At 39.4% G+C, this 15364-nt stretch overlaps 1 protein-coding gene across 2 annotated transcripts; it reads right to left on the bottom strand.

Annotated features, from left to right (window-relative positions):
• Window positions 1–1887: 1887 nt before the first annotated feature.
• TAF9B (TATA-box binding protein associated factor 9b) lies at window positions 1888–14981 on the bottom strand. 2 transcript variants are annotated; one of them, XM_059678598.1, is made up of 7 exons: window positions 14832–14981; window positions 14143–14224; window positions 13688–13824; window positions 13462–13596; window positions 12349–12424; window positions 4919–5029; window positions 1888–3852 (listed from the first exon to the last, which is right to left on the bottom strand). In XM_059678598.1, exons 1-7 carry the CDS (start codon window positions 14880–14882, stop codon window positions 3689–3691), a joined length of 756 nt encoding a protein of 251 aa, XP_059534581.1. In that variant the 5' UTR covers window positions 14883–14981; the 3' UTR covers window positions 1888–3688. The 2 variants fall into 2 exon arrangements, with proteins under 2 accessions (XP_059534581.1, XP_059534582.1); XM_059678599.1 differs by lacking the exon at window positions 4919–5029.
• Between the last annotated feature and the right edge of the window lie 383 nt (window positions 14982–15364).

Consider the following 15364-nt stretch of genomic DNA (forward strand, 5'->3'; position numbering starts at 1 on the left):
TTTTGGGAGAAAACAGCAAAAGAAAATTTTGGTGATTTTTTTTTAAACAAAATAAAAATTTTATGGCTCAATTTTTTTCTTAAAAATACATTTGTATTTTAATTAATATTATCCCTATAGTTGTAATTAATTTTAAAATGCACCATGTTTCTGCATAACTCTAATGGTATGCTGTACCTTGGTTTAAAAAGCAGAAATTCTAGCCTGATCTTTTTGAAGAGACCCAGACATGCTACCCACAGATCCAGCAAATTAGTGTCACAGATGGGCCAGAATTTAGCATACTGATGACTCTGTGCCCCCCCCCACTCTGATTGCTTTCCCCCTAATATTTTATTATTTCAAATGTACATAGGAATTGAAAAAATTGTAAAAACCCATAAACCTAGCACTTAGGCTCTATAACTGCCAATTTACCCATCCATCAATCTGACTGTACCTTTTAAGTACTTTCTAATAAACTCTGCTTCCAGGATTTCCCCCCATTTATTTGGGTCATTAACCCAGAGTGAACGAGGAAATGCAAATATTTGAGTACCTGCTTTATGCTTAGGACATAATGGAGGGAACGTAAGATAACATTTGTCCTGAAGGAGTTTACAACTCTTTGAGGACAATTTATGAGCATATAAACTAGAATAGTGCAAGGATGTGCTTCCTGATTTAATATAGAATTAGGTATTACTGATAAAACATGGCAAGTGTTTAGGCTCAAGTGTAGCATATTCACTTTCAAAGCCTAGACAATATATGCATGCCTGTATACAGATGAGATTATACTCTTCACGTCATAAACTAATTCAATCCCTTTGGCTCAGTGTTTTCTGCGTCCCTTCTTTTCCTTTTTTATGACTATACCTTCCCTATAGGACATAAGAAAAATCAAAAAGAGGTACAGAATTAGACTCATTTCTACCCAAGTTCCCTAGCTGTCAGTTTCCCTCCTTAGAAATAAGCACTCTAAGACTGGTTTCCTTCAATGTGGAGCTATTTAATGCATATAAAAAGCATATCTATGTGTGCATATACATATAAGTCTATTAAAATATATATGGTGGCATATTATACACATGACTTTGTACTTGCTCTTCTGATTAGTGTTATCTTCCTTACCTTTTGAGTACTTACTTCCCTGCACTCTGGACTTCTTAGACCACAGTGTGCATTTTATCTTCCATTCTCCCACATGCTGGCTGTATTCCAATATTCATACTCTGATAAGACACTTGTTTCCTATTTGTGAAAGAACGAACTTGGGACATCAATGTCCTCACCCCAATTACCATCAGTACCTCTTAAAAAATCCACCTAGAAGCTGGAGGACAAGAGCTGCCTTAAGTCATTCTTGAAGCTAGATTTGGTGGAGGTAGTTAGGGAAGGATGATCTGCAAGATAAAGTAAGTGGTCGTCACCTCAAAGAGCAATCCACCCACTGGCTGACCTAGTAAGTGAATGAACATTCAATTACATGTATGAATTCCCACCAAAGACAGAGCATGTAATGTTTTTTAACAGATTTAAACCTCTATTCTTTCATTTTTATTTTGCTTCACTAGAGTCATATGCTGATTCTAAATAAAAGCAAACAGTTCCCTGATTTAGAATTAACTCATCCATTAAATCTTAATTGCTTTTTGAGCCTCAGAATTACTGGGCCTTGTTCATCTTCCTTGAATCTTTTTTAAAAAATCCTCACCCAAGGATATGCATTTATCGATTTTAGAGAGAAAGAGAAACGTTGATGTGAGAGAAACATCAACTGGTTATCCCCTGACTTGCCCTGACCAGGGATAGAACCTGCAACCGCGGTATGTGCCCTGACTTGGAATCAAAACCTGCAATCTTTTGGTGTACAGGATGATGCTCTTAAATCAAACAAGAAAGATAAATGATACAATTTTTTTATTAATAATCTTGGAACAAATACATTAACAATTCGTTATATAACATTTTAAAATTTTGAAAGAACTTGCACATATATCAATTAACCCTCACAACATCCCTGTTAGGTAGGCAGGGTTGGTGTTATTTTCTTGTTACTAGTGAAGAGAACATGGCTCAAAGGTAAAGTAAGGTCACACAGTTGGTAAAGGATGGAGCCAGAACTACAACTTAGGCCTTTTGACATGCTGCCTCCCTGAGAACATTCAAGTAATGATTTCCTATGCTATATATAATGAACATTTCTCTCCTATGATGTTCATCAGATCTGTTTTTATAAGTTTGATACCACCTTTTCCTAACATCCAAAAACACTCAAAATAAGACATTTCTTTCCTGTTACTGGAGTAATTCTTTATCAAGGGGCATCCTAAGATAAAACTTTGTGTTTTAAATTTTGAAAATCCTCAAATATGAAAATTCATTACAGGAAATTCTGTAAAAATAATCATATGTTGAATATGTCAAACTTACTTAAACAGAAACTACAAACCTGTTTATATTTTTGAAAACTTAGCAATCTTACCCAATAAGGTATTTCGATGTGTATAAAAAGGGAAAGGTATTTAGTAACATTACTGGGAAAATCTAAGCAGAGTGTATCTAAGTGCAGTTCACATCACACTAATTTGTTATTGGCCTTCTACAGGAAGGAAAACCATTAGAAAACTTTCAGGTGTGATCCCATTGTAAGTGTGACATCCTCAGCAACAAACTAGAAAAATGATCTGAATTATACCAATAGGAGGAAGGTTCAAGCAGTAGTGATCAAAGCATGTATGCATGTGGTAAAATACTTGCTCTTCAGTGGTTTTGCCTAGGTCCAGTGTAAATATACTTATCAACGCAGATTTTAAGCTATAGCGTCATCTATGTTAAATTTAGAAATGTGAAATATGGTGGAGTTATCAACTTGGAATATAAGACTCAAACTGAATGTAAACTACCTATCAAAAAGAGAGTAAAGCTCAATGGGCATAAAATGCAAGGGATAACAAATTGCTCTGGTATAGAGAGAAAAAGCAAGTGGAAACACCCAGGTTAAAGTGAACTGTAGAACAGCAGGCATATAAAATAGGTTTTAAATATATGAAAATAATACTATGGTGTATTATTAGTAATGATATTTTTAAAATTCCAGTTTTGGGCTTTTAAATTTAAGAGCAATAGGGAAAAACTTAAGCCTATGGGGAGAAGATGGTACAGAAAACAAATGGGATCTAGAAACGGGGTTGAGGAGGTAGGAGGTTAAGGAAAACCAAGAAACAAATACATTCAAAACTGGATTTAGAATTTTAAATACATCCTCTCCAAAGTATTTACTAAGTTGAGGGAATTCTTTATAAAAGTTGGTGACAATAAAAGTGACTATTTTAACTTACAAAAGAAAGTAGTACTTGAATGTAGATTAGAAATTATGCTGTAAAGATTAGTTCACTGATCAGGCCGCAGAAACTGAAACTTAAGTGCTACTGTCAGTGATAGATGGCAGAAAACTGCTTCCAAAAACAGAATTGTAGGACTCAACATTAATGAAACTATTAAATAATCGCTTAACTTTTTCTACTTGAAGCCTAATGAAAAAACATTGGCAGCCTTACTTAAATCTAACAGTTTACACAAATATGAAAAATACTGCAGCTGTCCTTGTTTTCCAAGATAAAACTTGAGAAGATCTAGAATGTTCTAATTCAGTATATTGGGCTCAAAACCAACTATGCATCTGAAATGCATCTAGATTATTTCCTTACAGAGTATCACTGTCATCATCATCTTCATGTTTTCTCTTCAATGGGTTTGATTCATTGGCCGTGTTCTGTGATGAAACCATGTTGGCAGTAATAAGAATATTTTTTGGTCCAATCATTGAAGGATTAATCAGAACATTCTGAACTGCAGTTGTTGTAGGAACTGTAAACAGAGGAGAAAACATCCCCAAACTATGAATTACCCAGGATCAGAAACAAATGGTAAAAAGTGTTCAACAGAGTTGGGTGTAATTCTAATAATTTCCATAGCATTAAGTGCAACTACATCATAGAAGAAACTCAGGTAATTATAATTATGCTGCATTAAAAGTTGAATTAAATTTTATTTATTTTAAATATATTTTTATTGATTTCAGAGAGGAAGGGAGAGAGAAACATTAATGATGAGAATCACTGATTGGCTGCCTTCTGCATGCCCCCTACTGGGGATCGAGCCCACAACCTGGGCATGTGCGATGCTCAACCACTGAGCCATACCGGCCAGGCTGAATTAAATTTTAAATACTTTAATTAGTATCTAATATAAGGTTAAAGGTTTTATGTTAGTTTTTTTTTGAACTTTTAACTACCTAAAACTTTACCTAGTACTTAGTCATGGGAAGCAGTGCACTGGATTCATCATACTACACACTCTATATGTTCAACGTAAGAATCTTGCTTCCCTCATAGGCTAATATTTTATATACATAGTTTATTGCGTGTGATTAAGTTTAAGATGTGAATCTAAACATGTGCATTAACAAACTATACTGTAACAGAATTCTACTTATATTATTCCAATTTTATATATCTCCTTCCATGAAGTGAGTAAAGGTACACTTTTCTTTTGATGTACATTCAGTTGTACAATTTTCTTGAGCTTGAACCCCAAGTGCTTTCTCCTGAAGCTGCCTTAGATTTGTGGGCCCTAACTTATTTTAGTTCACATTGTTTTTTGAGAATCTGATGGTCACAGTGAATACTCTCCCTAACCCCAAAATGTTATATATACTTAAAATTTCATATATTGTAATTTTAGTGGGCTCATAGACCCCCTCTGAAGATTTGCAGCATTACTGCCACCTTCTTATGTTAAACAATTTAACTCTTGCTATAGGAACACAAACTGTTCTATAGTCACAAATTATTCAGAAATTTTAAAATTCAGAAAAAAATATTTTAAAAGAACCACTTACACCACCACCCCCCTTCCCCACCCATGACGTTACCTGGTTTGACAGGTGTGGACTGAGAAGGTGGAATCTGCACTGTAAACCTTTGGCTTGTCACTGATACTGGAGGTGCAACTTTATTTGTAACAGACACTGTTTGTGGGGTTGCTGTAGTTTTAATTAACAGACTATGTTAGTTAGATGACTTATAAAGGTTCATATTCTGCCCTCCTTACCTTACCAGAAACTACCTTCAAAGCATATAGGGAAGTAATAAAAGGTGAGAAAAAAATCATTAGGAATAAGAGTGAAGTAACTTCAAAAGTGTTTACAAGCTCAACAGTTTGTTTACTAGTAGATGCTAAAACTTCAGGATAGTGCAGTGGTAAAAAATGTAGGTTCTGGACCTACCTGCTTGTGTTTGAATCCAGGCTTTTATCACCTACTAGCTGAGTATGCTTGGGCAAGTTATTTAATCTTTTTGTACCTCTCTTTTCTCATCTATCAAATGGGGACAACAGTACCTATTTAATAGGATTCTGTGAGAATTAAAACAAAATAAACCACATAAAGCTCTTCAAACAGCAACTGGCATGGAATTTTAGTGACAGGAAGTCATAAAATTGAGTGTTTAAATAAGCTAGCTGAATAATGACCCATCTTTTCTATTAATTACCCTACATGGCACTTTTAATTTTTGTCACTTGCTGAGAACTAGAAGATGTCTATTATGCCCATGAAGTTAAATCACACACATCTAACAAAAAGCCTATCAGCCCTAACCGGTTTGGCTCAGTGGATAGAGCGTCAGCCTGCAGACTGAAGGGTCCCAGGTTCGATTCCGATCAAGGGCGTGTACCCTGGTTGCGGGCATATCCCCAATAGGGGGTGTGCAGGAAGCAGCTGATAGATGTTTCTCTCTCATCGATGTTTCTAACTCTCTTTCCCTCTCCCTTCCTCTGTGTAAAAAATCAATAAAATATATATATATTTTAAAAAGCCTATCAAATATACCCTTTGGGGTCCTCAGGTTGGCAAAAAATATTTCTTTTTTATATTCAGATTTTTTTTAAGTAGAAAGAGATCTTGGATATAACCATGTTCAACACCCCTCATTTTAATTCAACCCTTTAATCCAAGGTAAAATTCAAATACCACCCCATTTTGTAAATTTTTTTATTCAGTAGTCATTGCCTGCCTCTGAAATTCCCTTAATATGTTATAGGAGCCTTATTATTAGTGTCTTATGTTGTTCCCTCAATTACAAGCCTCTAACCTTATACATCCTTGTGAGCACATGGCGTTTGTGCCTTGCTCCTAATAGGCACTCAACAAATATTTGCTTAATGGATGAATTTCCCAAGACTCAAAGACTCAGCGTGTAAACTGATGTCACAGCTCTCTCAAAAAAATGCATTTTTGGAAATATGTATGTTCCTAGTTTTTCCCTTGGGGATGTAAGGTTTTCCATATATCCCTTTCTCCTAGAACCAACCTGCCCAGGGATAGTTATTTGAAAAACTACAACTATCAAGAGAACCAAGATGGTGGCATAGGTAAACACCTATACATGCTGCCTCTCACAACCACATCAAAATTACAACTAAAAGGCAGAACTACTACCACCCAGAACCATGGAGAGGTGAGGAAAGTGGATTGAGACTGGTAAGAGTTGCAGAGGCGCAGAAAGTGCTGGCACCTGGACGTGCTGCTCTTTTAATCAGGAGGGCGATACAAGCTCCCACTTGCTCTGAACTCCAGTTCTGGGTGAGACTCTGGGGGATCCAGACACATACGGGGAGAAATGGGACTGTCTGGCATCGGGACAAGAACATGAGGGAGGCTTTTTCTCAGAGGTGCTTGCAGCGATCATTGTTCCTGCATGGGGGTGCGGGATGCAGAGACCTGGGGACCTCTCCGGTGCAGGGCTGACTGGCAGCCATTGCTGTTTGCTCCACCCTAGTGATTCCCAGAGACCCCACACCACCCAATTTACAACCCTATCCAAGCTGTGTGCAGAAGCTTTTGCATATGAATGACCTGTCCTTTCTCCGCCTAAAACCTGTCAAACTGCAGCTGGGTCAGAGAGCCCCAGAGCTTCCAAAAGAAGGCCCAAGGTCTGGCAGCAGTAGCCTGCCTTGCTTCACAGCTGGGCCTCATCTGGGCACTTCCAAACCCCATACAAAGAGGAGGAATCTGCAGATGTCTCTGTAGCTCCTGCTGGGCGGCCCCAGACAATGGCTGACCTTGCACCTCCTTGGAGATCCAAGAGCCAGTGTACCCAGTGGTCAGAGTGAGACCATACCAGATTACAACTCTTCACAACCAGAAGATACATACTCAAGGGGAAAACTCAGTGAGCACCAAAGCCTCATTGAAGCAAGTCCTGCCCCATAAGGGTGTCTCCTGCACAACAGATCTTCCAGTGTAGACACAGATGGTCATCACAGCCAACTGGCCTGGAGGTCAATTCCTCCCAGTGATACCAATAGCAATTAAGGGTTAACTACAACAAGACTGTGCACACAGCCCACAAAGGGGTGCACCAAGAGCATCCACCTCAGGTGACTGGGGAGGTTGAGCCACTGGGCCCTATAGGACAACTACCACACAAGGCCACTCTATCAACTCAAGGAGACTTAGCAGCTACCCAGTACATAGAAACAAACAGGGAAGAAGCCAAAATGCAGAGACAAAGAAACAAGTCACAAATGAAAGAAATCGATGAAAGCAAAGTACTGGATATACAGTAAAAAACCACGGTTATAAGGTTACTCAACAATCTTCTAGAAACCTCTGAGAAATTTGGTGAAACCCTCGAAGATATGAAAAAGGACCAATCAGAAATGAAGCATACACTGACTGAAATAAAGAATAATATACAAAGATCCAACAGCAGACTAGAGGATCCCAAGAATCAAGTCAAAGATTTGAAATATGAAGAAGCAAAAAACACCCTACCAGAAAAACAAAAAGAATCCAAAAATATGAAGATAGTGTAAGGAGCCTCTGGGACAACTTCAAGCGTACCAACATCTGAATTATGGGGGTGCCAGAAGAAGAGAGAGAGCAAGATATTGAAAGCCTATTTGAAGAAATAATGACAGAAAACTCCCTCTACCTGGTGAAAGAAATAGACTTACAAGTTCAGGAAGCACAGAGAACCCCAAACAAGAGGAATCCAAAGAGGACCACACCAAGACACATCATAATTAAAATGCCAAGGGCAAAAGACAAAGAGTCTTAAAAGCAGCAAGAGAAAAACAGTTAGTTACCTACAAGGGAGTATCCATACAACTGTCAGCTGATTTCTCAACAGAAACCATGCAGGCCAGAAGGGAGTGGCAAGAAATATTTAAAGTGATGAATAGCTAGAACCTACAACCAAGATTACTCTACCCAGCAAAGCTATCATTCAGAATTGAAGGTCAGATAAAGAGCTTCACAGATAAGAAAAAGCTAAAGGAGTTCATCACCACCAAACCAGTATTATATGAAATGCTCTAAGAAGAGGAAGAAGAAAAGAGTAAATATAAAAAATTATGAACAACAAAGTGACAATATATATCTATCAACAAATGAACCTAAAAATCAAATGAATAAAAAACCTGATGAACAGAACGGACTGGTGAATGTAAGAGAATCGGGGGCATGGAAAGGGAGCAGACTGACAATTCTCAGGGTGAAGGGGCTGTGGGGGTACGGGAAGAGATTGGACAAAGAGCTTACACCTATGGATGAGGACAGTGGGGGGGGGGGGGAAGGCCTGGAGTGGGGTGGGAACCGGGTGGAGGGCAGCTATGGGGGGGAAAAAAGAGGAATATCTGTAACAATCTGAACAATAAAGATTAAAAAAGAAAAAAGGAAAACTACAACTATCATTGAAAAAAACCTACAACTGTCATCATCTCTAGGAACAAAGTATAAGAAAGCCTTAATGGAAGAAAGCCTAAAAGTACACAGAAATCTGGGTTCTATTGCTTTTTTTTTACAAACTCAGGAAGTGAGAACTTTATATCTTCATCCCTAGGCAAGTTTTCTTATGTATTAAAGAGTGGTTCAAAGAATTTGATGACGTTTAATGAAGCAGTCATGTTTTATTTGGTCAAGAAATTTCACAGTAGGTAGGTGTTTTCTTGGCCATTACTGTAAGGAATTATTAACATTTAAGTAAGTATGGAGTTTAGGCTTTAAAATTCAACAGAGTAGTTGCTTAGGTCTTATGCATTATAAAACCCATTGGAAAAAAATTTAAAGTTAAAAACTTGCACCTTTTATTTTAAAATATGTTTTTTAGTGATTTCAGAGAGAGGAATGAAGAGGGGGAGATAGAAACATTGATGAGAGAAAACCATCAATCAGCTGCCTGCTGCCTGCCCCCTACTAGGGATCCAGCCTGCAACCTGGGAATGTGCACTGACCACATGAACCCACAGCCCCTTGATTCTTGGGTCAACACTCAACCTCTGAGCCACACTGGCTGGGCAAAACGACAGTATTGATCGTAGCAAAAAGGCCAAGAAGTGATCTAACTAGGAATAAAAATCACAACTGAAAACAAATTGGTTAACTTACGAAAAACATGTGTAACTGATTACCATAGTTACCTTAGACTTAGAAAAAAAAAGGGTAGCCCTGGCCAATTTGGCTCAGTGGATAGAGTGGCAGACTGAAGGGTCCTGGGTTCGATTTCAGTCAAGGGCACATGCCCAGGTTGTGGGTTTGATCCCTGGTGGGAGATGTGCAGCAGGCAGCCGATTGATGATTCTTTCTCATCATTGATGCTTCTCTCTCTCTCCCTCTCCCGTCCTCTCTGAAATCAATATAAAAAAAGCATATTCACTTAATATGAATCTACAGATGAGCAGTATATGACCAAAACCTTACACAAACTTATATGCAAATTTCTATTCACAGAGGTCACATGCAGTTAGAAGTGTACAAGTAATGCTATACTAGGCTGGTTTGAAAATGCTGAAATGTAAATTCATATCTTAAGAATATGAAGAGATTATCTACACACCTCAAAAATCAAATGGTGCTTATACCAGAGTTATATGACATCTACAGGACTCAAGTTATAAGCAATAAGAGCCAGAAAACAATACTGATCAAAGAGAAGGGATTTTTTTTTCTGAAAATACTTTGTGAAAGAAATCCAGCAAGAATTTAGGACAAAAAATCAGGAAATCTAAATCAATTATTTATATACTAGAGGCCTGATGCATGACATTCATGTACTGGGGAGAGGAGGTCCCCTCAGCCCGGCCTGTACCCACTCGCAGTCCAGGATCCCTCGGGGGATGTCCACTAAGGGGTCCTTAGTGCTACTGCTGAGGCAGGAAAGGCTCCCGCCACCGCCACTGTGCTCCCCAGCTGTGAACCCGGCTCCTGCGTTGAGCGTTTACCCCTGGTGGTCAGTGTGTGTGATAGTGACTGGTCGTTCTGCCATTTGGTCAATTTGCATATTAGCCTTTTATTATATAGGATTTCCTTATTATCTAATCAATGACATTAAAAAGATGCAAATAGCCCTAACTGGTTTGGCTCAATGAATAGAGTGTCGGCCTGTGGACTGAAAGGTCCCAGGTTCGATTCCAGTCAAGGGCATGTACCTTGGTTGTGGGCACATCCCAGCAGGATTTGTGCAGGAGGCAGCTGATCGATGTTTCTCTCATCGATGTTTCTAACTCTCTATCCCTCTCCCTTCCTCTCTGTAAAAAATCAATAAAATATATTTAAAAAAAAGATTCAAATAATGGTTTCTCTTTTTTTATTGTTTAAAGTTTTACATATGTCTCCGTTTTCCCTGACTGACCCCCCACCACAACTCCTAAATATCATTCTCATCTTGAGAACATTATACTAAGTGAAATAAGTCAGTCATAAAAAGCTAAGAACCAGCCGAAACTGGTTTGGCTCAGTGGATAGAGCATTGGCCTGCGGACTGAAGGGTCCCAGGTTCGATTCAGGTCAAGGGCATGTACCTGGGTTGCGGGCACATCCCCAATAGGAGATGTGCAGGAGGCAGCTGATCGATGTTTCTCTCTCATGGATGTTTCTAACTCTCTATCCCTCTCCCTTCCTCTCTGTAAAAAAATCAATAAAATATATTAAAAAAAAAAAAGATTACACATTTAAAAAAAAAAAGCTAAGAACCATATGATTTTACTCATATGTGGGATATAAAACAAACTCGTGAACACAACAGTGCGGTGGTTACCAGAGGGAAGTGGGTGGGGGGGAGAAGGGGGTTCTAATATATGGTGACAAGAGAAGATTTGACTTTGGGTGGTGAGCACTTGGCACAATATACAGATCCTGTAACACTGAAACCCCCACCTGAAACCTATATGTTCATGTTGACCAATGTCACCCCAATAAATTTAATAATAAAAAAATACCATTCTCCACTAAAAGGAACCAGTGCTCTTTGGAGAAATAGCTGATTCTAGGACTGGGGTAGAAATATAAGCTGAGCTTGGAACATCTTTTGCCAGAAAGCAAGAAATGCTCAAAGAATGATGGATGGGCATAGATGAAGGCACTGATGAAGGGGTCAGGATACAGGGGTGGGGAACCTTAATTCTGCCAAGAGACATTTGGATATTTATAACATCATTCACGGGCCATACAAAATGATCAACTTAAAAATCAGCCTGTTGCCCTAACCGGTTTGGCTCAGTGGATAGAGCATCAGCCCATGGACTAAAGGGTCCCAAGTTAATTTCTGGTCAAGTGCATATACCTCACCATCCTGCAGGAGGCAACCAGTCGATGTGTGTCTCTCACATCCATGTTTTTTCCTCTCTCTGTCCCCTTCCACTCTTTCTAAAAATCAATGAAAAAATATCCTTGGGCGAGGATTAACAAACAAACAAATCAGCCTGCTATATTTGGACAAACATTTAATTAACTCACCCCTAATGCCTTGGCAGGGCCAGACCAAATGATATCTTGGGCCTTATACGGCCCATGGGCTGGACATTCCCCACCCCTGGTATAGGACAATCAGTGCTACTTTTGAAGTGGTTAGTATTAAAACAGAATTTTTTCCCTTTGATATCCTTAAACTTTTTGTACATTTTAAAACTTTTTTTTGACTGCATTCTGTTATCAATTTATTCAGAAATTTCTTTAATTTCTGATAATGAATTGGCTACTGCCATGAGTGTATTTGGCAACTTCATTTGTATAGGAGGCAGAAAGAACACAGCTTAAACTATTGGTATTATAGTTTATACTAACCACAAGGTTGGGTAATGTCCACATTTATACTCATTTGGGATCAGATATTCTTTATGGCTTTCTCATTTTGAAATCTCATAAAATATATGTCTATAGCTTTACTAGAGGATGAGTAAATGTAATGATGGCAACACACATATGGGAATTTCTGACTCACCTTTTGATTTGGATTATAGTTCAAAATCAAGTGCTGAGGCACTTCTTTACCACCCAGAAAAGGCATTTCCCTTCTCACTTACCTATAGTAGGAGTGGTAGGTCTGCTACTAACAGCACCAACACTTAACCGTGGAAGTAGTCTTCCTTGGTTAGGTCCCTAAGGGTTTAACAAATTAGTTTTAATGTTGTTCACATTTGACACTTAAACTTACCAGGAATGAAATTAGTATTGTTGATGTGAATTATTAATGGATAATCCATGGCAAGAATGTCTTGTTTTTGTTCTATTAGTGTTCTAAATTTAACATTAAAACTAGGGTTTTTATAAATGGATGTGAGTATGTATAAGTAAATATATAATTATATAGTATTTGGTTTAAGGTAGAGTCTTATTTGGGGATAACAGCTAACTTCCTTATAATTTTTAATCTTATCTTAACTAGTCAACATCTAAACCTCCCAAAATAAACTCTTACTAGTATAGTGGAATTTCAGACATCAAAAGCAGCCCAGCCCTAACAGGTTTGGCTCAGCCGATAGAGCGTCGGCCTGCAGACTCAAGGGTCCCAGGTTCGATTCAGGTCAAGGGCATGTACCTTGGTTGCGGGCACATCCCCAGTAGGGGGTGTGCAAGAGGCAGCTGATCAATGTTTCTCTCTCATCGATGTTTCTAACTCTCTATCCCTCTCCCCTCCTCTCTGTAAAAAAATCAATAAAATATATTTAAAAAAAAAAAAAAGCAGCCCAATGTGAGGAGAACTTTTTCAGTGGTGGGAGAGCCTTAGGTCATATTTCAGAAAGCAAGTTCAATTCCTGATGGTGTATTATCAGGCTTCAATGAAAAACTATGGTAAAGTGGAAAGATTGGGAATTATGAGATCTGAATATCAGTCCTAGCTTTGCTACTATCTACATAGGTAAGTTTAGGATCACTTTCCTGGTGTGAAATATGAGTGTTGGGTTAGATGAACACTGAAGCTCCTTTTAGCTCTAAAAATCTTAGATATTATATTTTGTTTTTTTAACATAGCAGGTAACTGCAGACATGGTATTTTCAAAGCAGCGAATTAAAAAACAATCCTAGTAAATTAAATTATCTTAGCTTTTAATCTACTGTACTAACTACTTGCTTTTTACAAATTCCCCTAATATATCTCAACTTTTTAAAAAGCTAAATTGACCAAAAGTTTTTACCTTTTTCATTAAGGACTTCAGCCTATAGTTTGGAGATATTAAGCAGTATCTGTCAGGTGGCAGTCTGGGTCCTGCATATGGCTTAATCAGAGGTAAAGGGGTTTGATTTTTCTGCCTTGCGATATCCAGTAAAAACTAAAAAAACAAAAACAAAAACAAAAAACCTTATTATAACTACAACGAAAAAATTGTAAGTCGAATTAACTTTAAATAAACGTTTGCTCACATCTCTTGGGGGAGGAGAGGTAAAAGATTGATCAGCACGACACTGGATTGCCAGTCTCACATCATCTGCATCAACATTAGGTTTCTTAGCATGGCTCGAATAAATTTTTGCATCGTCCAGAATTGTAGTTACATACCCTTTAAGAACAAAACATTATTTTCTTAAACATGAGACTAGCTTAATATTTATGGCCACTTTTCTTAATCAAAGATTCCATTGATTTCTGAATTAGTTTATGCATTTTGTTTTTAATATCTAATTGTTCTATCTCTATGATCAATTAAAAATATCTCAGTATAAATACCATTTCCCCTTATCTTGAGCTCTCTTTACTGCTTTAAGCTGAATTCTATGATGTTAAATGTTAAAAGTAATTTAGTTGAAAATGTTCTTACAATAAAACAATCTTTTCAAATTCACAAAGTAGGCAAATTTTTGGTGTTTTATTAACTTACGGAAAGCAAATTCCAACATTTGGTTTATAACTCTTGGTTCGTACTCCGTAATTCCCATATCCTTCAGGATCTGTGCCATCACCTGTGGAATCAAATAAGAAACACCGGATGCATAATCTAGGTATTAGAAATCAAGACTGGACCCAAGGTAATATCTGTACTTATGATACAAGGTCCCCGTTCTCTGGGCTCCAAACTTGTACTCCTCCTTTTCTTCACAAGTGAGTGTCAGGAACACACCAAATGCTGTAGCACCCTCTTTGCAGAAAACTTTCATTTGGGCGGGGAGTGGGGGTGTAAAGAGAGAAGAAGGCCGGGTTTGGTTTTCCCAGCGGAGGCAGGGGTGGCTACAGCTGGTTGTCATTTTCGGATGTGGCGATGGGGGAGGCTAGCTAACACCAGAACTCTGGACGCCAGAGTACGAGCACATTACACTTGCAGCTGAGACGAAGAGGTCGCTAGGACCGAGGTCCGGAGACAAAGCCCGGCTGCTGGCCTGGGCGCTCCGGCGGGGCCCCGGATGGCAGGAGGACGCCCCGGAGCCAGAACCCCCATCCCACTCCTTCCGGGCCGCCCAGGTTGGGCTGAAGCCAGCACGCAAGACCATTCTCAGGCCTACGCCTGCGCCTGCCTCCCAGGTTCCTGGCTGTGCCGAGCTTTGCGCCCCGCCTCTCATCTTTCGCACTCACCAAGGCGTCTCTCGGAGCGTTCTTGCCAGGCGCCATCTTGCCCGACTCCATGTTTTCCCGCCGTTCGTCATCCGGGGAGAGAAGGCTGCTTGGGAGCTCCTCGCTCAGGCTCCACCCGCGGGGGGTGCGGAAGGCGGGGTTACCGCGACGCCCTGCAGGCCGCCTCCTCCCAGCAGCTCCCCATCCCCGAGGAGGAGGATGGGGAGCCTATTGGCTCGGAAGGTGCGGGCAAAACTTCCTTGAGGACGGACCCCCCCCCCTCCCCCCCCCCGCCCCAGCCAACACTTGGAAGAGCTGAGAAGCTCCTCTTCCCAGTGTTGTTCTCCGCAGAAGTGCACCCAAAGGGCCGCTCTTGTCTTTTCTGGGGCTTCTCCTCACACCTCCCCTGCTGCCACTTTGGCCCCTTCAGTTTCCTCCACTGGCCCCTGTGGTAGAGTTGTCAGGTCAAAAGCAAAACACGGGTTAAATTTGAATAGCAGATCAACAACTACATTTTTAGCATAAGTATATCCCAAATATCACCCGGGCCATAC

This window comes from Myotis daubentonii, chromosome X, assembly GCF_963259705.1.
Source record: "Myotis daubentonii chromosome X, mMyoDau2.1, whole genome shotgun sequence".
NCBI classification, from domain to species: Eukaryota; Metazoa; Chordata; class Mammalia; order Chiroptera; family Vespertilionidae; genus Myotis; species Myotis daubentonii.